A 25879-nucleotide genomic window follows, 5' to 3' on the forward strand; every position below is an offset into this window, starting at 1 on the left:
CACAGCTTGCGAAATTTGCGACCGGAATGCTGTCCCCATAGGAAACAAAGTAAATGTGTTTTTCAACTGACCGCAGGTGCGTCTTGAAGAACTAATTCAAGACTGAGTTGACGGGACTTTTACCATATCAAGTAAGCTATTTAGCTACTCCTCTTGAAGTCGTGAATTTCTGCTGTGTTTGTTCTGTGCAACAGGTATATGAAACCAGGGAAACCACCGTAGTAAATTAATGCTAAGTTAGGTTAGCTTGGGAAGCAGGGAAAACTGTGTTAGCTTCCTAGCCTGTGAAGTGCCTGGGGCCTATAGACTACTCTGGCTTTTAAATGTCTCGCCGTCAAATGTTCACATCAATTAAAACTAAATTAAGCGACAGTGACATCACTGTGAGAAATATCTGTTCTCCACGGTTTCCAGTACTTTCAGTATCCAGTTCTGGGAAATGTCGCACTTAGGGCGTAACTTTTTCTGTTCTGTTCTGTTGTGTGAAATGGCTAATCGTTTATGCTAGCTATCCTGGCTAGGTTAGCTCGTGCAACTTGTTGCTTTGATTAGGATTGTACGCCAACGTTATTGTCAGCTAATGTTGCGCTAGCTTTGTATTATTGTGGATCTTGGACGTATTCGTGTGGTTGTTTAGGCGAAGCTCCTAGGCAGCTCAACACAAAACTTAATTAAATGTTATCAATCTGGGACAATAACACTGTAATAGTAGGGTTTGGTTTAATTTTACTGAACAGCGTCTTGTCAAGTGGAAGGTAAATTAGCTTATCGCTAGCTGGTGTTGTTGATTAGAAATTAGAATAGACCTGCAACGCCACATGCCGTGTTACGATAGATGTCAAACGATAGATCACAAAAATATGCAAACACACAGTTACTGGCAACATTAGTACAGTTAATTAGTAATCTAATTTGGTGACAGGAACGGAAAGTGACGTTAACTTTTATTCAGATAGTGCTAGCTATGTGCGTGTTCATCACTCGTCTCGATCCTGTATGATAATGGAACTTTTCAAGTAAATGGGCGTCTTCTGTTACACTTCATAGGGAACGCTTCATCTCTTTGATAAGGGCATATAACATCATCGTAATGTTTACATATCAAGTCTTTTTTTTTTTTGCTCAGCTTTTTGTTTACCACACAGATCCCAATGTTGACGGTGCATATCACCGTTTCATAGTTGGGGCACACATACCTAAGCCTTTGAGTTGGCGAGTGGAGAAAGACCGTCTGGAGCTTTGTGCATTACACAACGCATTGTGACTTTACTGAAACTAGTGTGAGTGTTCCAGTTAGATAGTGCCTTACTGCAGTTATCAGGCTTATCTCATGTTGTGCTTTGTTAAGATAAGGTGACTCCTTGTGGCCCTGGCTTCTATCACTGGATCCATGCCCGAGATTGTTTGCAAATAAACCATCACTGAAAGTGTACCAGTTTGAGTGCACACCTTTTGGCACAGTTTTCCATTTAACCCTCAGGGGTCCCATGGCTAGAGGCTGAGGCTGTGATGCACTAGAGACTTCTATGCTGAGTCAGACTGAAGCCCTGATGTCTGTGCAATTTGCCATTCTCTCTCTCTCTCTCTCTCTCTCCCTCCCCCCCCCCCTCCCTGACTCACCCAGTCTCATCTTTCAACCACTGACTCCCTGCATGAAAGTTCTAATTTGGTCTGGCTGTGGAATCATGCGTCTTCCATGTTTACTCTGGTGACTTTCTGCCCCTGCAGGACATATCTGGACCGACTGGTCGCTAAGGTGGAAAAAGAGATGGCATAATTGTATTGGGAGAAGAGAAAGATGAAAAAGAGGGGTTGTCCAGAAGGGTAATGAGTTAAAAGAGACCAACAAAACAAGAGATTTTTTGCAAACCAGTACTGGCTGTACTGGTTGTGAAAACTCTTGTTTTTGGGCTCATTTAGAGTTAGTGTATCCAGTTAATAAGGCGAAATATGACCGGTTATGGCCATTAGTTTTCTAAATCCAAATCCTTAGTGTTTATCAGGCCATCATAGAAACATTTTCCTATTCCTGTATCACCAAGTCCTGTGATAGCCGCACGCCTTTTACAGAGGTCTGCTTTGCTAATGCTCATTCAGCACACAGTCAGCTCAAGTCAGTGGCTAACACCAAAGCCTGATGGTGCCACAATAAAATGGAAGTGTATATTCAAAGCCGGTCAGCAGTTTTTTTTTTTAAAGTAGTTTACACTGGCTTAGGAGAGGGGGCTCCTCTGTGGTCTTGTTTGCCTACTTCCATGCTTTGGCAGCATGTTCCTTGGATTCATGCATGGCTGGCAGTCGGCAAACATCTTTTGCTATCGTCATTGTTGGCCTAGCATTTCAGCCCATATCTGATGCTGATGGGTTAGGTAAGTTTATCAGAATGACCTCAAAGAACAGGAAGATGATACTGTAGGGGTTTTGAAGCCATGAAAATATCAAAGGACACACCCCCCAAACATTATGCAAGATGAAACCATGTGGGTTTGTGTTGTTTAGCACACCTACCACCAATGCTCTACCTCAGCGGTTCCCAAACTTTTCCCCCCGCGTACCACCGCCTACATTCCGACTCGGCTCGCGTACCCCCACCATCCGACACATAAACACATAAAAACGTAACGCATTCTATAACCCCCCCCCCCCCCCCCCACGTTGACAATATTTGTCCGTTTCCCGGTTTTAGGTGTGTGCATTTGGTCAGTTAAAAAGTTACATCCACATACAATATCTTATAATAGGCCTACAACAACGCCTGACAAGGATGTATTCGTTTGGACAACATATATACAGCCTAGAAAGGCTAAACTTAGGCTACCTTTAGTTTGTTAAATGTAAAGCCTAGCTTAATGTTACCTTTCTTGCCCATCTGAAATAACTCCTAGCTTTGCTCCTTCCCTCCTTTCTGTTTTTGTTGTTTTCAAAAACCTGTTATATCCGCGAAACTTTCCCCCCACGGACCACGGACCATCCAACGCATTCAAAAGTAACGCATTCTATTAGCTATTCCAGGCGTCATGTTTAATAAGCTGCCCTTTTTTTGATGAACACATACAGAGTTTATAATTATATCCTTTAATTTCATGTTTCCATATCATTATGACCTGATTCGAAATTGTGTATTTATTCATGAATTAATCACAAAAGATTTAAAATGTTAATTTTACACCTGTCCGCCATAGCCCTTTTCATCTCGCGTACCCCCTAGAAGCAGCTCGCGTACCACCGGGGGTACGCGTACCACAGTTTGGGAATCCCTGCTCTACCTGATCCAGCCCTGACTCGTCCTGGTGTTTTATTAGTGGCTTTAGGTATAGGTGTTTGTCTTGTTGTCATGGTGATGTTAGCCTCCACAGTTCATTTGCTTTCAACGAATTTCACTTCATCCACTACTATGCTTGCATTCTCTTTTTCTTTTTCATTTCCTTTCCCCCCTCCATTTTCTTTACTTCTCCCCTCATATTTGCAGAACCCCCTGTATGTGGCTGTAAGAAGGCATGGGACCTTCTCTGCTGTCTAGACCAGGCTTTCCCTGTCTGTCCTCTCATTACCTCTTAAGGTCAGGAACAAGCAGTGTTGTCCCCAGGCACCCAAGATTCCCTCATGCCTTTATTACTGTCAAGACTTTACTCAATCAAACGGCTAATGCTGGGCTAAACTCAGTGGCTGGAAACTCTAATTACTGGCTCCGCTGAGCTCACGGGAGGTCCCAGCTTGTTTTGACCCCGGAGCGGTGTGCGGACCGCAGCAGCGGAGACCCACTGAGTGCAGGGAGATCTGTTCTCTCTGCAGCTCGGTCATGGCTGGCTTGGTGGGACCCCAGCTGAGGAATGTGAAAAAGGCACTCGAATGTGCCCAGATTGAGGCTCTTCAGCGAAAGCCTGAATGTAGCCATTTGTTCTTTTCGATGGCTGTCTAGTACGGGAAGCGACTACTCTCATTTGGCCTCTGCAGACATCTGGTGAGAGTGACAAGTCCTCCCCGTCTCAGTGAATCCGAAACTGCTGTAAGAGAGGAAAAGATGGCCTGAGGTTGGAAGATGGGGATATTATGAGCTGAAGTTATGTTGGCCTGTGGGTAATGGCAGGTTTTTTGTTGTGTTTAATACAGTTAATGTTCATTTTATTATAATGTTTAGATGAGTCTACTTGCACATGTGTGACTTTTGTACTTCTGTCAGTATCATTGCTTCTATCAGTATTATCGAAACCTAAAAATCAGACACGTGAATTTCCCCTGGGGATCAATAAAGTATCTATCTACGTAACCTTTCATAAATGAGTTTATTGCTCTTACTGGACATATGCCACATGTCAGCCCAGCAGGCTTCCACAAGAAGTGACTAGAGTGTGTTGGTGCAGTGCTGTCTGTGTGCAAGGTGGAGGGGGTGGGTAGTTCTGAGGTGGTTGATGAACTTTGACGGCTAGGATAAGATGGATAATGTATTTGTAATAAAGACAAAATTACTGTAAAGAGTGAAAATATCTGTTCTGCTGTGGCTGTAGCACTACTGTGACTATGCTGTAGGAATTTTCCATTTTGAATTGTCCTGCAATTCATCATTTGTATTGTTTTGTTATCAAACATACATAATATCTGGAGCCAAACTGTTATAAAAGCCTACCCTGGCCTGAAGTATATAATGTAGCCTACTTTTTTTTGTCATGGTGGTCATGGTTCACTGAGTACAACTATAAACTTCAAAATTAATCATACAGCCTTGATATGGATCTGCACATAATCCCATTCTAAGAATAAAAGCGCTAATGGTTTCCCCGCATGGTTACAGTAGCCCTTAGATAACCTCCCACATCAAGTGTATTAGCCGTCATATGACCTCACATTGAGGGCAGCTGGCACTATACCAGCTACCAGTGTACCAGTGCATTGAGGGTAGATGGCTCCCATGTACGAGGCATGTAGGGAGCACTCTAGACTGAGCAGATGATGTCCTCAGATAATCTTAAGGCTCAGGTGAAAGAGGAACTGGTTCAGGTATATGAGGTGCGTGTAAGGCCACGGTGGTGCCCATCACACCTCTTAATATTCATGTGGGCCTAATGACGTGCCAGGCTGGGGCAGCTCAGTTTCGTTGCAGCTGATCTTTTCAATTAGTCATTGCAGGAGGGAAAAAAACACAATATGCACGATAGCTTCGGATAAAACTCACTTGGAGATTGTACATACACAGGGTCAGTAAAATAGGCTATACGTTACTCAGGGGAGAGTCCGAGCAGTTCCGTGGTGTCACAGCAATTGTGGTGGAGACCTCTGTGTCGTCACTGTGTTGCTTGTCTGATCTCTGTGTACGAGTCTACTCGCTCCTCTGTGCCCTCTCTCATTGGCCCTGACAGGGCTGCTGTCTCTCACTGGTTATACATTAACCATGACCTTCAGTGTACTCTGGAAGGACTCGGCAGCAGCAGTAGGCAGCAGGAACTGTTCATGTTTCTTTGGCTGATCCGGTAGGTAGACAAGCACGCCAGCATGTTGGCCTGCCTCACTCATTACCTCATGCTGTAAGGCCTTTTCGACCTGACGCCTCATGTTGCTTCCCCCTGCTGAGCTACCTGAGGCATTTTGTCCACTTTGGAATCCCAGGGGCCATTCCTCCCTCGGCTACTTTCTGACCTCTTCTCTCAGTGTCTGGAATTTTCACGTTCTTGCATTCTGTCTGCTTTGTCTGTTACATTCTTGTTGCTCTCATTCTCTCCGGTGTATTCACTCTCTCTCTCTCTCTCTCTCTCTCTCTCTCTCTCTCTATCTCTATCTCTATCTCTCTTTCACTTTCTCATTCCCTGCTCCGTCTTTTACCTCCCTCCCTCTCCTGGTACATGGTGGTACGTGTATCGACGCTATGAGTTCTGGAATGTTCTCTCCTGGTGAGAGTGAGGCTGCTGGAATGCAGATAACGCTCCTCTGCTTCTTTTCCACAGTGACGGATACACACACAGGTCAAAGGACACACTCACCCACCCACATCTACACAGTGAAATAAACAAACTAAACAGTGGCCAGGAGGTGCACACGAATGCCTTCAGGCATTCAGTTCTGCATTCAGGCGAATTTCCTTCTTTTACACTTGTTCAGTCTGCCAGTGAACTTCATATTATTTTAATTTTTGTTGTTGTTGAACCTGCATGGGGAAGTTGATGGATTTGTTGACACTGTATATGCCTCAACTGACAAATGTTAGTCAGCAGATCCACAATCAGGCTTTGTAGAGAACTCTCTTTGTAGAGAACCTGCAGTTTACGGTGTTGATAGTACTGTGGTCCAGTTCATTTCGGTTTTCCCGCATCCATTTTTGTAATCCTTATTTAATTTCTAATGGAATCAGGCTGGTTAAACTCTAGCCTGTTTCCTCTATAACACCAGTTACACTCACACTGGAGATTTATTTCTCTTGTAGGTCAAGGATTTCATAGGTATTTCTCTTGTAGGTCAAGGATTTCCTTGATTGCTTTATTTATATGCCATGGCACCTTCCTCTTAAGTTACTGGCAATGTAAGAGACTTGTATTAATATTAGACTTGTTTGATAGGCTTTAGTATATTTTAGTAGACTTGTGTGGGTAGATGTGGGTGTATGGGTAAAGTTTTGTTCAGAGTTGTTTAATGTTCCAGAGGCACCACTGTACATTAAACATCTAGCAAAATGTCTGTTAGGAAAACTCACAAGCAGGTAAGTGTTGACAAAGCACTGGAATCGGAACGCATGCATCTAAATTCAGTCAGTATCAGTCTCTCATCTGGTCACACAGGTGGAACACTTAAGCTTAAGCATAGTCTCAGCAGGTGAACATTACTGGTCAGGCATGAATGAGGTATGGACGGATAAACCATCCCCAATTCCGTGTGTGTGTGTGTGTGTGTGAGAGAGAGCTCACACTTCCATCTGTCTGTTTAAAACAACATGCTTTCACGTTTGTGCTTCATACATCATGACTTAATATTAACATCATAATTTCATAAATCACTATGAAAGAATGAGAAATTACTACAAATACAGAAGACTACCGAAGCGATGAATAGATTGTGTGTGTGTGTGTGTGTGTAAGCTCATGAGAGACAGATGGTCAAGGACTTGATCCCCAATCACTGCTCTGCCTGCTGCAGCAGTCAGAGGGGGGTAGGGGATGCTCCTGCCAGACGCGATTAGCCCAGGATCATGGTGTGGGTGTGTGTGTGACGTGGACAAGCATTGTACGTGTGAGTGTGAAAGAGAGAATGTGTGTATTGGTGGTGTGTAAACTGACACAACAAGTAAAGATCTGGTCCAGTCAGGGTGTTCCCCTTCACAGTTAACATAGTTCCACCGCTGAGCGGATGAACTTGGAGACTGACCTGAGGTTAATGACTAGCCATAGTGGACCAGTGAGTGACTGATCTCTTCTTTAGAGAGTGCAATGGTAAACGACTGTCCCTGCAGGGCCTTGGCACTGGACTGTAGTAATGGGTGATGAGTAATCCCTCTGTAGTACAGTGCTCAGCATGCTCCTTAACCACAGGATATTGGCGTGTGCGTGTGTGCAATTACCAAAATGTGAATCAAGAACAATTTCCAGATCCTCCACATGAAGGCCTAGCCTAGGCTGTCAGCCATATGAAAATGGATCTTTTGACTGTAAAAACTCTATTTAAGCTCCTTTCCACATGCCACTCAGAATGCTGAGTGTTGGGTAGGTTACTCTACAAGGTTATACTATTGGAAGCTGTTAACTGTTATGACAATTAGTTGGTTCCTCTGTTCCTCTTTATATTGACTATGGGAAAATGTGTCCTATCGGCATGGTGCCAACCTGTCTACTAGAGATCATGTAGTTTGTCAAGAGAGATGCAGCTTGCAATCAGTCAAATATTGACTTTGATATTGCTATTTAGCCTCAGTGTGAATGGACCTTACAGTAGTAAGTCTGGTCAAAGGCTAGATGCATTTTGACTGAATTATGAATCCCCTAAATTAAAGTGAATTGATAATGAGGATACTTGTAACAAGAGTAGGGTATACATTCATTCAGTTCTCATACTTCCCATTGAAGGTATTTCAGTTCTCCTGTCCTTGTTGGGACTCAAAGCATTTTATCTTCCAGTTATTTAGTGGTCGTCAATGCACACACTCCCTGCCTCCCTCACAATAGTTCCCTTATGCAGGTCCACTCAGCTGAAGAATGCAGTTCCCAGGCTGGTTTGCATTCCTGAGATTTGCCTGATGGGGCTGTGGTCCTCGGAGCCCAGAGCAGTGGCCAGGCAGCAGAGAGAGTGTGAATGTGTCTGTGATGTTGCTGGAATCTCCACTATCCCCAGAGCCGGCCGCGCCAGCACACCTGCACATATCCGCTGAAGCCAGCCAGCCAGATGTCTCTCTCTCTCTCTTTCTCTCTCTCTCTCTCTCGCTCTCTCTCTCTCTCTTTCTCGCTCTCTCTCTTTCTCGCTCTTGCGCTTTCTCTCTCTCTCTTTATCTCTGTTTTTATGAGCAGCTTCTCATTCACTGTTGTGTCTTGTGTCTCCCACACTGACAGGCGCAAAAGCTCACATAAATGTACTGGTGAACTATTCATTGAAATGCTGGGGCCCTTTCCTGGATGTTATACATTTTTGCAGAGAAGGCCTGAGTTCTCTTCTGTCTACATTATTATGAAAGTGAAGTCCTGTACACTGTCTACTTGTCCATCATCTGCTCTTCCTCTGCATAGGGGTCATGTGGATTGACAGGTTTGCTTCTCTGGTTGATGGGATTTTGTTGATGCTGGTGTTTAGCTTACTCAGTTGGTAATGGCCGTTGATCTGCAAAGATTTTCACAAAATATCTTGAAGCCGAACTTATGGGACATAAATGTTGTTGGCGTATGTAGATGGAGAAACACACAAGTAGGGCTGTCACTTTACGTTTGAAAATCGATTGCACAATCGATTGGACCAAACAACACAAGTTTCGAAAACTAAAATATGGAATCGATTTTAACCAAATATTTACACTATTAATTTTAAATGAAATAAAAAAGATAGATGTAACAAAATTCACAAACAAGAATATAAGAATATAAAAGAATTCCGAAGTGCAGTAAGCATTGCGAAAGCTAAAAAGAAAATTCCAACCAATTTTACGCACCGGGAACAGCTGTTTAAATCAGCTGCTGTGCTGCTCGTGTTTTGCCAAAAAATGGAGGACAACGCGATCAACCTGTGCGACATGTAGAGAGACGAGTGATGGGCCCTAATAACTTGAGGAGTTCGATGTGGAAGTACTTCGGATTTTTGGTATATCAAACTATGGAGAAGAACAAAGCGGTAGGCTACGCAAACTGTGCAATCGAGTTCTACGTAGGCGAAATTCTTTTTGACATTTCTAATCGTAAACACAGACACAGCTACGTTGAAGCCTGCAGTCATGTCACTGATGTAATGGCAGTCCACTCGGCTTACTGGTTTTCGAGAATGTTGCACTTCTGTTTGTCATTGTGCACGAAACTTCACGCCAATAAATCATCAGAAATATTGCTGGCTTGCGTCTACAAGCGCCCTCTTTACGTTCGTCCTAATGCAGTTGTTTGTGGATTGGCCTATATTTGGCGTTGAAAATGGAAACGTCTTTAGACATAAAAAAAACGATTTTACAATCGATTCAATGAACACTTATGTCTCAAATCGAACAGGATTTTTTCACAAAGGTGACAGCCCCCTACACACAAGGCATATTCCAAACACATTTTGGTTGTGTCATTACACAAAAGGTTGCTTCCTTGTAGAGCCCGACCGATATAGGATTTTGAAGGCCGATACCGATACAAATATTTGTTCATTTAAAAATCCGATATTCCGATATATCGGCCGATATATATATATATTTTTTTTCAGAAACTTGCAACAAAACATTAACAGATTTCCCTAACATTAGTTATTTGTAGTTATTTATGAGTATTGACTGAAATAATATGATAATGCATTTCAAAAACAAACTTGTTTATTTTTAAATAATATTGTCACAGTGGAACAGAGGAACATCGAAATATATTAAAGTTCTGATAAATAAAATGTATAAAAATAGAAACTTAAGATATGAAACTTAGTCTTTTGAACAAAAACATAATAACAACAACAACCAAATCAAAGTTACCAGTATTAAAATACTTAGTAAGCTTCATAGATATAACTTTGAACTAAGACTTAATAATCACAAAAAAAAATGATGACATTATTACTATCATCATCATTTGTATTATTATTGAACAAGATAAAGGTCACTCTTAAATGTTTGAGTGTGCGTGTGTAATAATTAGTCCCTATTGCCTTATAAGCTACCTTATAATTACAATGTCAGCTTGCTTATCCCTTTACCTGCACTTTTAAAATTATTTCCATCAAGCTACATCAAACCATTTTCAATCATCAGTTGCTGTCTGCCTTCTAAAACCTACTATTTAGTGAACTAAATCCATTATGTAACTTGTTAATGCTGCGGCTAAACGACAGTCTGAAACGCACACTTCGCGTCATTCGATTTCACACACGTGTAAAAGAAAAGCTAACTTTTATGCACAAGCTACGTTTTGCACAAGCTACGTATGCAGGGATTGTAACTACAGATATACTAGTTATAAATAATTACTTTATTTAGGCAGAATAAGTTCGTTGTGGTTTCCAAGCTCATTAATGTTAACGTTAGCGGTCTTCCACTGATATTCATGGCATTAGCTAGCTTTGTGGTTAGCTAGCTGCTAGTCTATGATGAGCCCTAATTTAGCAATGGATAACGTCATACTGCAAATTGTAAAACATACGCTTTCAAAATAACAGGCCGGGGAGAGATGATACGTCTCACTGCTATAACTGTCACGCTATTAAAGAAATAAATCTTCAGTCACATTGTCAAAAGTTAAAAAAACAGACAGTCAACTACACTGTAACAACGTAACATAATTACTAGCTAATTCCGCTTCACTCTCGGCTTATTTAACAGCAGCAAAACTGGACATTGTTTTCACGAAATTTTGTCATGCTTATTTGAGTTAAGAGAACTGATGGGGATGTTCTTTTAATTGTTATTTCAAGCAATGTCTCGTGACCAAATCACCATGAACTCACTTCACTGATGATCTTACTCGCGGATAACTGGTTCTCTCTGCCCGACTCTGGCTGGATCAGCAGGTTGCAGGATGTGTGGCGCGTTATACACGAGTGTTGCCAGCAGGGACGGTGTTGAGTGCCCTCTGGTGGACAAACTATACAACGCCAACATTCATGACATGGTTGAAGGGTGTTTCGTCCGTTTTTATTTTATTTTTAAAATATTCATTTATCGGCCATTATAAATGCCGATACCGATAGTTTGGAAAATGTCTAATATCGGCCGATAATATCGGCCTGCCGATAAATCGGTCGGGCTCTACTTCCTTGATTATTTGGAATTTCTGCAGTGAATGTGCACCATATAATTTTCTCAATTTTCAGGTCAATGTCCACTGTATTCCAGCCAGCGTTGTACATGCTATTGCCAGCCCCAGCTGTGTGTCTGACCCCAGCTCTGTTTCTCTCTCTCTCTCCCTCTCTCTCTCTCTCTCTCTCTCTCTCTCTCTCTCTCTCTCTCACTCTGTCTCGCTCTCTCTATCTATCTATCTCTCTCTCTCTCTGTCCCTCCCTCCCTCCCTCCCTCTCTCTCCTTTTCTCTCTTTCTCTCCCTGCAGGAGGTTCATTCAGCTGCAGACTCCCTTTCCCAAAACCAGACCAGCAGGGCTTGGTCACACACCGCACGTCTTTGGATCCAAGGTGCAGCAGGGTGAGACTTGGGTAAGTTCTTGCCCATTCCTGTCCCTGATCTCTCTGTGTGTTTGTGTGTTTCTCTCTCTCTCTCTCTCTCCCCCCCTTTTATTTTCTCAGGGCCTGGGATGCCCTGCCCTTTGAACAGTTGTCATGGCAACGGCCAGGCAGGGCAGTCACAGCCCAGTAATCTCCCAAGTGCAGCCGTGAGAGTGGCGCATAGGAGAGGAGTGGAGCCGCAATACAATGGAGCGCAGCACTATGACTGTGAGGGATAGAGAGAGAGAGGGGAGAGTAGCAGTCCTGAGGGAGGAAAGGATTGGATCAGTGATAAGACAACCATGAGGCCAACGTGTATGCTGCTGTCTGACTTTGTGTGTGTTTCTAGGCCACTGTTCCAGTGAGATTGGGACTGTATAGTGGCTATATTTAGGCAGTTGAAAAGAATTGTGTGTGTGTGAGTGTGTTTGGGGGGGGTTGAGGAATGCGACTTGGTCAGAGGTTATCTATTGTGGGGGAGCTGTGAGTCATGGCTGGGGCAGAGCCTCTTGGGCACTGAGGGAGGAGGTGGGAGACATAAACAACTACTGGGAACAGCCGTAAGGATTCTATGGTTCTTTTTTCCAGTATAGAATGAGGTATCATGGCATGAGTTAAATGACACTCAACTGTGCTCCTTCCATAAAAAGGCATGTATAGTCAATCTTGTTGTGGATATTAAATAAAAGTCTTAAGTGATGTTGTTTGTAGTAAAGATTTGAAGAGCCACAGAAAATGAATTTACAATGACAGACAAACAGTGTGGTCAGTTGTGAGATTATTGCAAAGGTGGGTGGGTTCATTGCTGCATATATCAGTGTGACACAAGGTGGGTGGTCAGTGAGCTCCATAAAATTGGGATTGGTAACAATATCAGGCCATGTGGAGGATGCAGGACTATGGGGGTCAGGGGTCAAAAGGCAAAGGTGTCGGTTCAGGCTGCGATGCATTGATGCAGTGGACATTAATACCCAGCACCACTGAGACAGACAGTGTTATATGGCAGTGTCAGTATCAGTGACTCAAAGTGATAAAGTGGAGGTCTGGACTTGCTCTCACCTTTAACAGTGAAAATTCCAAAACTAGGACATGACAGTGAGTGCATAGCTGTTATATGGCTTAGATGGAGTTTGTGGCTAGATTAACTCCTCTTCCAGAACGTCAATATGGGTATTGTCAAGGAAATGTCAACCTTATGATCAAGATATATAAATGCAAGAAAAGCAAAGGCACTTTGGTTTAAAATAGATTAAATAAATAATAATAATAATAAATACATGAATTAAGGAAGGAAACTTTTTTGTTCTAATGCTTTGTTCTGATGCTCTGATCACTTTGTTTAGGTGCCGGTGTGATCTGTGAGTGTGTTTTCGCAAGAGCACATCCTAAGGCTGGTCCCACAGACTGAGCAGGTGTGACGGACAGCCAGCGTGTGTGTTGCCCCTCGCTTGTCCCCATCATGACTGCCACATCCTCCTCCTAACGCAAGAGCACACCAGCAGCAGCCGCAATCGCAACAGCCGCGAGGGGTGGGGGTTGGGGGGGGATGATGACGACCTCCCACATGAACGGTCACGTGACCGACTCGGGCGGAGGGGGCAGCGGCGACGGTCAGACTGGCGGCGGCGGGCGCCATCACGAGGGCCCCGAGGAGCCCCAGCAGTGGCACCGCGAGATGGCCGTGGACTGCCCGGGCGACTTGGGCGCGCGCACGCTGCCCATCCGCCGCAGTGCCCAGCTGGAGCGCATCCGGCAGCACCAGGAGGACCGGCGGCGGCGCGAGGAGGAGGGACGCACCCGCCAGGAGCTCGACCTCAACGCCTCCATGCGCCTCAAGAAGCTGGCGCAGAACCCCAAGGTGGGCATCGACAACCCCACGTTTGACCCTATCGAGGGTCCTGGAGGGCCGCTGGCAGCCCTGCAGGGACTGGGAGGACCCCCTACACTACTAGGTGAGTCTCAGAAGCACATCTGTCAAGACTTTGCCTGTCTGCATATTATCACTGGTATCGGTTTCTTGTTAAAGCATCTGCAGGCTGTTTGGATATAGCACAGAGACTTAGGGAAATGTTTCCCTCACTGATCATTGTCCTGTTTCCATGGTACGTTGCTATGCAAAGGAAAGGCAAAAGTAAAATTGAATTAATGAATGTTTGCGGGACCTACCCTGGCCTGCTGCCCGAGAGGAGAGCATGTGATTGGCTAGGTGCTTAGAGTGGGATGAGATGGTTGGTTAACCTCTCTGTAGGGGTTGAGTACATGGCAGGCTTTTCATCACTGCTTTTTTCTTCTTGTATCAGAGTAGTAACTTTCTTCTGGCCAACACTGAATATCATAGGCCCACACTAAATACCATGAGTGCTACTTCTTTCTCTACATTTAAAATGGCACTGCCAGTAGTTCATTGTGGTGGCACCTACACAAAACATGGCTGTCAAAGACGAGAAAAAAGTCCTCTTTGGCAGTCCAGTGGTTGTCAATATTTATTCAGTTGACACTTGAGAAACCTACTGTGCCCGTTTGAATGCGGGCTAAACAAATTCTTGACAACATTTTGGAACAGCGCTGCTCTGAAAGAGCGAACATGTGCACTGCTTGTCTAGCCATGCTCTCAGTCAGTCACTTTCACGACACAGCTTTCTAAAGCGGCCACCCTCCTTCGCCCGGGCTGTGCCTCAGGAGTGAAGTGTTTGTGAGCGAGGGCTCACTCATCAGGTATTGAGGAATGCATTGTGAAACCGGTAATTAAACGGAGGGAGGTGGGCCCTAGCAGGTGTTCTCTTTCTCTCTACCTCTGTGTCTTCCTTCTCTCTACTTCTGTCTTCCTTTTCTGTGCTTCATTCTGTTCATTCAGTTCCTGAACTCCTACAGTAGTGACCACACACTTCCCTCCTGTTCAACTAAACAGAAGTAATGGCTCACTGATTCTTTGAAGTCTTGATGGGGATTGTAGTGGCTTCAAGGAACTGGCAGAGAGAGAGAGAAAGAGAGAGAGATGCTTTTGATGAAAGAGTGATGAAATGCTTTTGGAATTTGAAAGGGGGAGGGTGTTGGATGAAGAGGGGTGGGGGGGGGGCGTGAATGGGAGGCAGTTAATTAAGGAACACTAATAAAATCTTCCAGTCCTGGCTGGACACACTGCTCCTCCCCTTGTTCCTCTCACCCTGTTCTTGCCATGTTTCGCACTTTTTAACACCATAGTGGAAAAATCATGTTAGCATGCTCAAAACCCTAAAACATGGTGGAATGGTGAACAAGAAGTAAAATGTGAACACATTCAGGAACCTTACAAACTTACAAGTGTGTTTTCACTGTTTAAAGTCAGGCAGTGTGGAGACAGTTAGTTGATGTCCGGTAGACAAACACCTTGGTTTAGCTTATGCGTAGCTCCCACTCAGCAGCTGTAATAAGATTCTTAGCACAATCACCTCCCATTATCTTCTGCATGAGGGTCAACAGATGAGAATGAGAACAAATAGGCTCTGTGATGTTTTTCAGGTAAGACTTTTGGATTGTATATTAGGACTACAAGCCATGTGTAATTATGTATATTGCACGCAACTTAACGTTTGCTTAAAATACAGCCCCCCTGCATGTTGTTTAAATGAAAAGGGAGGGTTTGATTCTGTGTTGGTTTTTAATTGCCTGGCTTAGTTTAGAGGTTGCTCTGAAGAAGTGCGGAGAGATGATGCACTGAGAAAATGCAGGTGACTGCCTTTCATTGGGGGGAGAAGTGGCTGCATCACCCAAACAAAACCATTATGTTTCTGTAATTATGCTTCTGCAGTGAGTTTTGAAGATACTGTTGAGTTATAGTTTCTGTTCAGATGTAGATCTCATTCTATTCAGATTTTAAGACATTCAGAGTCAGGTGCAAACCCAGGAGCTGGTTTGCCTGTTATGTGTCTTACTTGTGCCATGCAATGCCAACGCGGAAAGAAATTTCCCCGAAAAGACATAGATATTAGAAAGCTAGACACTGCATTGGGCTCCAGAACGTACATAAATAGCGCCGCCATCTTGGTGGGGGCAACAATCACTGGAGGCCAATGGAGGAGCATGTGACTCTGACTGGAAATCAGACAGGTGTAGACAGTAAAGGTGTTGCCCTCAGCAACATGGCGGCCGCGTTTGCGTATGCCAAATAGAACTTGACGGACAATGCGGTATCTAGCTTTCTAATATCTATGCCTAAAGAGACAATAATGCCAGTAGAGTAAGATGTTCAGATGTTCATGCCTGCGTGCTTGTGTCGCCCCCTGCAGAGTTGGAGGAGCTGCTGCTCTCCCTGAAGCAGGTGCAGCACTGCCTGGGCGACGAGCAGAGCCGCGAGGACGTGGAGCTGGTCCTGCAGCTCGTGCAGAAGAATGACTTCCAGAAGGCCTTCAACATCCACAACGCCGTGGCCCAGCACATGCACCGCGCCAGCCCGCCCTTCCCCCTCACCGAGCGCGCCCAGGGGCTCACGCACGAGGTAGCCACTCCACCAGCGGCATGGAGGCAGTGATTTATTTATATACACTGTAAAGAAAACCAAAAGACAACAATTTTATCATCAAAATTCTATAGCTGATGTTTTTAGTAAGGTCCCACCTTTGAAGGTTTTAGAATATCTTATTAGCATAGATTTTAAAAAACATATTTAAGTTTCTGTAACACACAGTGCTCTGGCCATTAAATAGCCTTAGTTGCGGAAATGGCTTTAAATTAAACAAACAAACAAATACACTGTAAAGGGGTTTTGGGTTGTAATTGATTGACTTTCCAGGTTCTTGTCATATTATGCTGCTCTGTTGCTGTGAGTCATCATGATCCTTTTCAGAGCGGCGGGTCAGATTCCCAGAGACCTGACTGCAATGTCAACTCATTGACTGAGCTGACTCATCCCCTCGTGAAAAATTCATCCTTTTTGCTTGTTCTTTTGTCTTGAGTCAGTAAGAAGCTCTTCAGTGTTATGCCCAGGAAACACACCTTGTTGACATATCTGATGAAGCTTCCGCACCTGCCAGCACCTAGTTTTAATTGTCATTAGTGGTTATGCAAATTCAACCACTCTTGCTGCTTGTGATTTTGTATTTTGATAAGTGCTCCACTGAGCACATATAAGCTGAAACTGCCTGGAGGCAAACCAAACTGACCTCTGGAACTGCCTCTTCTTCAGTGAACGCCTGGATGCACAGCTATCTACAACCCTGGGAAGCAATGCATCAGTAAAACCATTTTCATGGTGCCCATGCCCAGTGCATCACTTCATACCACTGGCCTTTTGCCAAATGCCTAAAGTCTCCGAGTGAGTTATTTCTATGACATCAGCCCTTTTCTGCACTCAGTGATCTCATGTGATATGTTGCGGCTCAGGGTCCCATGATGCATGAGTCTCCATCCCGGTCCATCGCACTGTTCTGAGCAGCTCCATTCTAAATATACATCAGTGGACGTTCATCCACCGCTAGTGCTAATGAATCCTGACTGTGTGCTCCGCTAATGAGCGGCTCCCTGAGAGAACAGGGCTCTTTGCTGGAGGAACGGTCTGCTAATGAGAGCCAGATAGACTTGTCCTTGTTGTGCTCGTCCCTCCACGTTTCTGTGCGGGATAATGGGGCCACACAAATGTTCACTGTGCTACAAAACTTCATTAGTGCCGAAAACTCACTGACCGGAAAGCCTCTCCAAACACAATGGCGAGATCTCTTCTCTGTACATACAGGTATTGGAGTGTGTGTGTGTGTTTAGCACTTCTCCTTGAGACTGGACAAAGTGCTCAAGCTGAAATATGTTCATCTGTGTGCAGAGCCCCCGTGTTTTCCTTGGGTTCTGCTTATTGGAGCGAATGGTATTGGATTACAACATGTACTTGGATTACCATTCATATGTAATATGCGGGAGGCGGGTGGATTAGCCCCAGCAGATGACGGCCAGTGGCTCCCCTCCACTGGTCAGGCCACCCCAAACACACCACCCCTCCCCCTGCCCCCTTCCCTCGACCGCTGTCACCCATGCTGAGGACACAACCTCTCCTGGAGCACTGTGGATTCCCCATATCTGCCTCATATTGTGTCAGGATCATGACACTGCTGCTCCATCTGCAGGCCTTCTTTCACTTATACTGGGAATACAAAAAAGAATGAATGGAAATGCTTTTATGGAGATGGATACTTAGGCAGAGAGTTACTGAAGCATTTCAACAATTTACTGAGAGGCATTAAGCATAGTTTATAATCCAGAATTTCTCTGGTCCAAAGGCTGCTAAAATTGGCCACATAGAATGGCTTAATAATAAATGCCCACAGTGTGAAAGTGTTGATTCAAAACTTTAATAATCTCATCATGGTTATCAGTCTGTTTTGAATGTGGGATGTCAAATTTGACTTATCATGAATGAACATACATATTTTCTAACATGGGATTCCATCATATTTGGATATTACCACTAGTACTACATTGGTATGGCAGCCTTTTGCTTTATGTAGCAAGTAGCAAGTAAAATATTGCCAATAGAGAACCACAGTGACTGGCCACCAGTCACTAGTCCTTATGAAACCCTTGCACAGTCCTAAGTCCTGCCATCCTTTTTGTTCTCAGGTCCAGTCCATGCTGCTGTCCACCCAACATAAAGAGGGCCTGGAACTCAATGCCCTGCTCTCCTCCCCTAATTTCCAGGTCAGTTTCCAGGTCGTGTCCATTGGCAGTGATTCCATGCATGTTTGTTGTGCCCGACTGGCCCGTGCTGTTTTTGGTCTCACTGGCCTCCCTGTGGTTACCTTCTTTTGTGTTCTGATAATTGTGTTTTATTGGATATTTTGTATCTCCTGTAATTGCAAAATTACACTCTATTCATGTTTTCAAATACAAAAAGCAGTTGTTTTTAAAGCTTTAATGCAGAGGCCATTTAACTCCTACCATAGAGGGGTCCATTAGTCAGAAAAGCCATGTTTAAATCCTGTAGTTTGCACTCCCACCCTTGGCTAATGCCTAGTGTGCCTCTTTTCACAGCATAACATTTGTTTTGCATATTGTAGCAGTTGGCTATTTCTACTTAAATAAATAATAATTAAATAGTAACACATATAAAAATAGTAACTCATAAAAAAATAAGCTGGTATAACTGTAGAGATTATATCCCGGTTTCAGTCACGTTACAATATCCATGATGCTGCCTCGTGATAACTCGTTGTGATAACTCGTTGCTAACTGTCTCTATCTCTGCATCCTTCCCCTGTGTGTTAGGCTCTGATGCTGGCCCATGACGGCATAGCTGAGCAGGAGATGCAGTTGGAGCCGGCGAGCTACCAGGACCGGCAGTGTGAGAACCTCACGCAGTGGGGCGGAGAGACGGTCAAGATCGTCCGCATAGAAAAGGCCAGAGACATTCCTCTGGTGGGTTTCACTTCCCACAGTCAAATCACATACCTCAGCTACTCTGGCTAGTTGAGCCTAATCAGATCCCAAGTGTTTGGAGATAAGAGCACATGGAGGGAAGAATATTTGACATTCTTTGATATGTTACTCACACAGCATGCAAACATCTGACTGTGTGTAGTCAGTAATCCTCAGAGGACAGGTTTTGATAAGTTCTGCTGTGTCATGATCTGTTAACATTCAATCTACCTTTTTTGCCTATATTTATGCTGATATGATCAGGGCGCGACGGTTCGTAACGATATGGACAGCGTGATCATCAGCCGCATCGTGAAGGGCGGTGCAGCCGAGCGGAGCGGCCTGCTGCAGGAGGGAGACGAGGTCCTAGAGATCAACGGAGTCGAGATCCGCGGCAAAGACGTCAACGAGGTCTTCGACATCCTGGTGAGCACATCCGTCAGCCTCACAGGCCGATCGAAGCCCGTCCGATTGTGTAGTACACACATGCACCCGGAAAAACTTTGCTTTACAAAAAAAGACCACTATACTGTACATCTGTTTGCACTATGTTGTCAATGGAACATGAGTCTGTTCATTGAGCTACGTGAGCACTGTGTTGATGTAACCTAGTGTATGGTGACCACTGCAAGGCAAGTATAGAAACTGTAAAAAGCTGGTCTGAGTGAATGTGTTGTTTTGAGTGCAGTCAGCATGTCCGTGTACTGAATGTATGTGAATGTGTTGGCCGGAGTGAACATCTTATCTGTGGTGTGTGTGTTCTGTACAGGCGGAGATGCATGGCACGCTGACCTTTGTGCTGATCCCCAGTCCTCACACCAAACCTCCTCCTCCTGTCAAAGAGACTGTGGTAAGTGCACAGGCTCCCTTGTACATGACATTTTTTTTCCGTCACTTTTGTATTTCTTTGCATGACTTTGACAGTTTCTCAGGAAATACGCTCGATGGAAACAAAACTGTTGACCTACTGAGACATGCCACCATCATTTGCATGTCTAATCCTTCACATTCCCAATAGTATCACTATCATCAAGCATTTGCATTGTGATGTCCAGCGTGTTCAGTAATGTGTGCGTGGTGCTGCAGGTGCACGTGAAGGCCCACTTTGACTACGACCCGTCTGACGACCCGTACGTGCCGTGCCGCGAGCTGGGCCTGTGCTTCCAGAAGGGGGACATCCTGCACATCATCAGCCAGGACGACCCCAACTGGTGGCAGGCCTACAGGGATGGCGACGAGGACAACCAGCCGCTAGCGGGCCTGGTGCCAGGTACTACAGAGTGGAACACGGACGCAGACACACACACACACTCACACGCTTCTTGTGTAGGCAGAGAATGAGCCCATAAGCTACCTGGAAGCTCTGCAGCTGTCATTAATCCACTCTCAGTATGTGTGAGTCGGTGTCTGCTCTATTGTTTATTCTACACTGTCCCTCCTTATCTGATAGGGAAGAGCTTCCAGCAGCAAAGAGAAGCCATGAAACAGACCATAGAAGAGGATAAAGAACCTGAGAAGTCAGGTGAGTCCCACTCACTCACTCACTCACTCACTCACTCACTCACTCACACACACACACACACACACACACACACACACACACTCTCTCTCTCTCTCTCCACACACACACACTCTCTACTCTCCCTCTCTATCATACACACACACACACACACACTCTCTCTCTCTCTCTCTCTCTCTCTCTCTCTCTCTCTTTCATACACACACACACACACTCTCTCTCTCTCTCTCTCTCTACTCTCACCCTCTCTCTTTGCATACCATGCTATGCAGTTTCGGTAGACTTGTTCTTGTTCTTCCCCTCTCAGGAAAGCTGTGGTGTGCAAAGAAAAACAAGAAAAAGAGGAAGAAGCTCCTCTACAATGCCAACAGAAATGATGGTGAGTAGCTGTAAACTTTAAATACCCAGCCGATGAAATTTTAAACATTATTTAATACTGTATGTCTGTGCATTCAAGGATTTAAGGATTTTTGTTTCTCACATACATAGAGATGCTGTTTTAAAACATATAATGAAATGGCATTTAGCTGCTCAACTTTTCTGTGCAGAAACTATTCATAAGGATAAAGAAGGATTTAGAAATAATTTAATAAATAGATGGAGAGATAAAAGGGTAAAAAGTGCAATTTGAGGTGTTCAAATACAGTACTTAATACAAATACTGTTCAGAAGTAAATAATTTAGGAGAGCGTGTTCCTTTTTTTATATGCAGATTACGACAATGAGGAAATTCTGACCTATGAGGAGATGGCGCTCTACCACCAGCCAGCCAATAGGAAGCGACCGATCGCTCTGATTGGCCCTCCCAACTGTGGTCAGAATGAACTGAGGCAGAGACTGTTGACCAGTGAGCCAGACAGATTTGGAGGAGCAGTCCCACGTAAGTTTGTGTGGGATGGAGGTAGCATGTGTTTGTCTTGAATTTCCCCTCGGGATCAATAAAGTATCTATCTATCTTTGTAAGCTAATTAGCTTTCTTCTACATTCATGCATTTAATGCTTGTATGAGCAATGTAACCTTTGCCCCATTCACATATAGGGTTACTAGCAACAAGAGACCATGTACTGTAAATGTAGTTCAGTGATTACAGGTGAAATAACCTCTGGCGATGCAGAATGTTGTGCGACAAAATTAAAATAATTGATTAACGTTGCTTAAATTCAGATGGCTGTGTTCACGACATAAAGACAGTCTTACCAGACATGGTGCTGTGATCCCTTACCTGACAGACACCACACGTAACCGGCGGGACATGGAGATGAACGCACGTGACTACCACTTCGTCTCGCGGCAGGCCTTCGAGATGGACGCCGCCGCAGGGAAGTTCATCGAGTCCGGCGAGTTTGAGAAGAACCTCTATGGCACCAGCACTGACTCAGTCCGGCAGATCATCAACACAGGGAAGATCTGCATCCTCTGCCTGCACACCCAGGTGAGGAAAGACCCACACACACACAGACACAGGCGAAGGAGCCATTTGTCTTTGACTGGTGTCTTTGTCTGGTGTGACAAGCTATAAATGACAGTCACTGCAGTGTTTGGTTGATAGTTAACAGGTTTGCATTAGCCAAGTAAGGTGAGGATGAGCAGTTTCTCAGAACGTGTTCAGTGTCATGTATCCTTTCACCACACCCACAAGAAGAGTGATGGTGGTGGTGCTGGTGATTGTGATGGTCTCATCAATGATGTTGATGGTCTCATCTTTCTCTTAGTCACTGAAGGTGTTACGAAGCTCAGACCTGAAGCCGTACATCATATTCATCGCACCACCCTCCCAAGAGCGATTGCGTGCTCTCCTGACAAAAGACAACAGGAACCCTAAGGTACTTTCTTTAACATTTGCATCAGATTTACATGTTTTCAGTACTTAATCCTCTCCCATTTTGAGTTTTTTTTGTTTCTACACATTCAGAACAACATCCTATGAGTACACTATACACAGTATGTCACACTATGTCAACATTAACCTGTTCATTAACCTGTTCCTGTTATAGAGATAATTCCAACATTGATGCCATTTTCTACATCAGATACTAGTTTTTCCTGAGCGCCCTTGGAAAAGAGATTTAAATCTCAATTTGACTCTAAATGATTCAGATCCACAATGACTAAATCTGCACTACTAACTACTAACACTACTAAATGACTAAACACCTCCATCTCTTTCCGGTAGCCCGAGGAGCTGCGGGACATCATCGAGAAGGCCCGTGAGATGGAGCAGAACTACGGGCACCTGTTTGACGCTGCCATCGTCAACACGGACCATGACAAGGCCTACCAGGAACTGCTGCGCTTCATCAACAAGCTGGACACAGAGCCGCAGTGGGTGCCCTCGTCCTGGCTGCGCTGAGGCCCCCCGCGCCGTGGCAAACACTAACTTCCACACACACACACACACACACACACACACACACACACACACACACACACTCTCTTACTTTGAAGCATACTTATTGACAAATCCTGGCATGCACGCACGCACCCACGCAAACACAAGCTGTGATTCAAGACCACTGTTCCTATGCTGTTGTCATGGTGAGGAGATGGACAGATGGAGAGAGGGAGAAAGGGAGAGTGAGCTTGACTAACTTTAAGATGTCTGTGGTTTAGCAGCTACAGAATAAGCACAGCTCACTCACCTGGCTCGCTCCGTGTGGCCAGCGTGGCTACCTGCACCTCCGTAGACTCTTCCCCGACAGCGTGATTTTATATCTGATCTTGACGTCTCTCTTTAAATTAACTCCACATTCCAGAAAGGATGTAAGAAGTATATCTGTACCAGCACTTGTTAGCAGCAGTAGAATGGACTTTGAGAGTTATTTATATATAACGTTTTTGGAAGGTTTTTTTTATATAAGGATGAAGGTTGTTCTACTACATGTTCAAGGAGTAGTTGCACAGCTCCACTTACTGTGGCCTGATTCGAAGTGAGTGTGTGTGTGTGTGTGTTTGTGTGTGTGTGTGTGTTTGTGTTGCGTGTGTTGCATAAGTGTATGTGTGTTTACTCCCAATAATTAACGCACCGAACCGCTGTGACTGTAGATAATGGTGGACATATATCTGCTAACTGAATGGTTTCTGAAGACTACAGAAATATTAGCTGTTGGCATCACTACAGTCGGAGGGAAGATGTCTTTTCTTCACGATTTGTTTTCTTTGTTTTTCTCGCATCTTTGTTCTTTTCCTGTCTTTATGTGAAATCATGATTTTTACCAGCAAGGCTGGTGTGTTCACCCTGCTCTGTGGAGAGAGGTGAAGCGTTTCACTGAACACTATGTCCCCGTCAGCCAACCGAACTGTTGAAGCAGCATGAAGTCGCCAGTGGAAAGACAGCTGATTGGCTTGGCTATTACCTTAACAGTGGAGTGAACGAGACGGGAAGTCTTTGATTATCGCATCTCTGCAGACCCAGATGGACACGAGGAGAGTCGGCTGCCCAGCCCTGCCCTGTCCTGTCACGTCACATCCATTCTCTTCCATGATTCTGTAGAACAAGAGCTGACGGTTTGTGTCTTTCTGGTCCTCTCGTGTTGGTTCTGCGTCGCGTTTTGTCCACCTGGCCTTAGTAACGCCAACCAGTTCTTCAGCCAGGATCATAGCCGGAGCTCATGCCAGCAAGACTTCAGGGAAAAGTGCTTTCTCTTTAATTTTTTTAAACAAATGCCTCTTTCATATATGTGTAACCATCAGTATTTTACAGCAATACGAAAAAGTATATATTATGGCGTGTATGTACATTTCCTTTAATTGACACTATTCTCTTTTGGAGTTTGTGTGGTTTTTGTAATTTAATGAGTTTCATGCTGATAGAGTTCCAATTTCTATGTTTGTCTTTTTAATGTTATTTTCACTACATGTTAGAATCGTGCATTTAAACTTGTGATTTTCTTTTTTGTCAGTGTTTTGTTTATAGTTCCCCTTCTGTTATTTGAGAGAGAAAAATTAAATTAATTATAATGGACTTTTAGGACTTAAAAAATCTGACTATTTTTAGAAGTGTGCTTGCGAGTGCGGGTTGATGTGTGTGTCTATGAGCGAGAGTGTGTGGCAGTAGTGACACTTAACTATAACTGGCATTGCATATATGCATATACAGACAAGAGACAAGGGACTTTCACTCATTTATGGGAAAGTATTATTGTATTATCTCTGCAAAAATGAATGGATACACTGGAAACAGCCGAACTCGAGGAGTTCCACAGTATATTACTTTCTTTTATGTTCCTCTTAGCTCGTAATAATGTGTATTTACAAAATGACCTGCGTGGTAAACATGTTCAGTAGACATTTCCATTGCAGAAGGGGGTGTGCTCCTTAATTTTGCTCTGGCACACTACAGTTCTTCCTGTTTGAAATGTAATGAATAGGATGGTGACCATGGCTACCTGAGAGAGCCCACAGATGTACATGACAAGATAAGCGTAGGCGCACTGGCCATACTGCACTATCAACAGAGAGCACAATGATGATGAAGCCTGGACTCTTTCAGGAGTGGGGTTAGGAGCTCCCTCTGGTGTGCGTAGAGGGAGTTGACCCTCAACTCTTCAGGTCTCTTTGGAGTCCAGAAGAGAGAAGGCTACTCAGAATTCCTTTTTTGAAGTTTCACTCCAGATTTGATCAGGGTTTGATCTACAGAGCAGACACCCAGCAACAATTATAGAGCTCCTCTGGAGTAGTTGTAAAAGTTGATGGTTGCTGCTAGCCTTTGTAAGGTGAGACTACATTTACACACCACCTGTTGTTAATGTCCAGTCTTGTGAGCCATTTTGGTCACTGTGTGACCACTCAAGCAACACGTCGTTTAACACACTAATTTAACTCGCTACAGACATCACAGTTGAATCAAGTCTTCAATACAATGTGTTACAGTTTCACTTCATGAATTTTCTAGCATCCACCATGATTTTCACATGATGCAAACCTCCATGACTACCTGCGTTGATTTCTTAAACTGTTTGTTTTAGGTCTTCTTCCAAATGCCAGCAAGCATATCTAACCACACCCTCGTTTAAAAAACGTGATGTAGATACATGCCAATTAACTGGAAGTAGAACTAATGAATGTAAAGTTATTGTATGAAAAAATAAATCACTTTTCTCTGAGAATTTTTGTATGAATTATCAAAGTGAATTAAAGACGAGATTGGTAGACATTTTGTATGGTCTTTTCTTTATATTTGTTTTGTT

The 25879-nt window shown here is 44.1% G+C and overlaps 1 protein-coding gene across 2 annotated transcripts; it reads left to right on the forward strand.

Annotated features, from left to right (window-relative positions):
- On the forward strand, nt 1-25843 carry LOC143138797 (protein PALS1-like). 2 transcript variants are annotated; one of them, XM_076299183.1, is made up of 15 exons: nt 1-131; nt 11685-11787; nt 13140-13748; nt 16062-16270; nt 18379-18456; nt 19024-19173; nt 19438-19599; nt 19943-20023; nt 20260-20443; nt 20624-20695; nt 21000-21071; nt 21405-21572; nt 21923-22125; nt 22406-22516; nt 22867-25843. In XM_076299183.1, exons 3-15 carry the CDS (start codon nt 13343-13345, stop codon nt 23041-23043), a joined length of 2073 nt encoding a protein of 690 aa, XP_076155298.1. In that variant the 5' UTR covers nt 1-131; nt 11685-11787; nt 13140-13342; the 3' UTR covers nt 23044-25843. The 2 variants fall into 2 exon arrangements, with proteins under 2 accessions (XP_076155298.1, XP_076155299.1); XM_076299184.1 differs by lacking the exons at nt 1-131; nt 11685-11787 and adding an exon at nt 11981-12111.
- Nucleotides 25844-25879: the final 36 nt, after the last annotated feature.

The sequence above is a fragment of the Alosa pseudoharengus genome, unplaced genomic scaffold, assembly GCF_046254945.1.
Source record: "Alosa pseudoharengus isolate Yale_2024_CS ecotype anadromous, Long Island Sound unplaced genomic scaffold, YU_APseudo_1.1 YU_APseudo_1.1_scf_22, whole genome shotgun sequence".
NCBI classification, from domain to species: Eukaryota; Metazoa; Chordata; class Actinopteri; order Clupeiformes; family Clupeidae; genus Alosa; species Alosa pseudoharengus.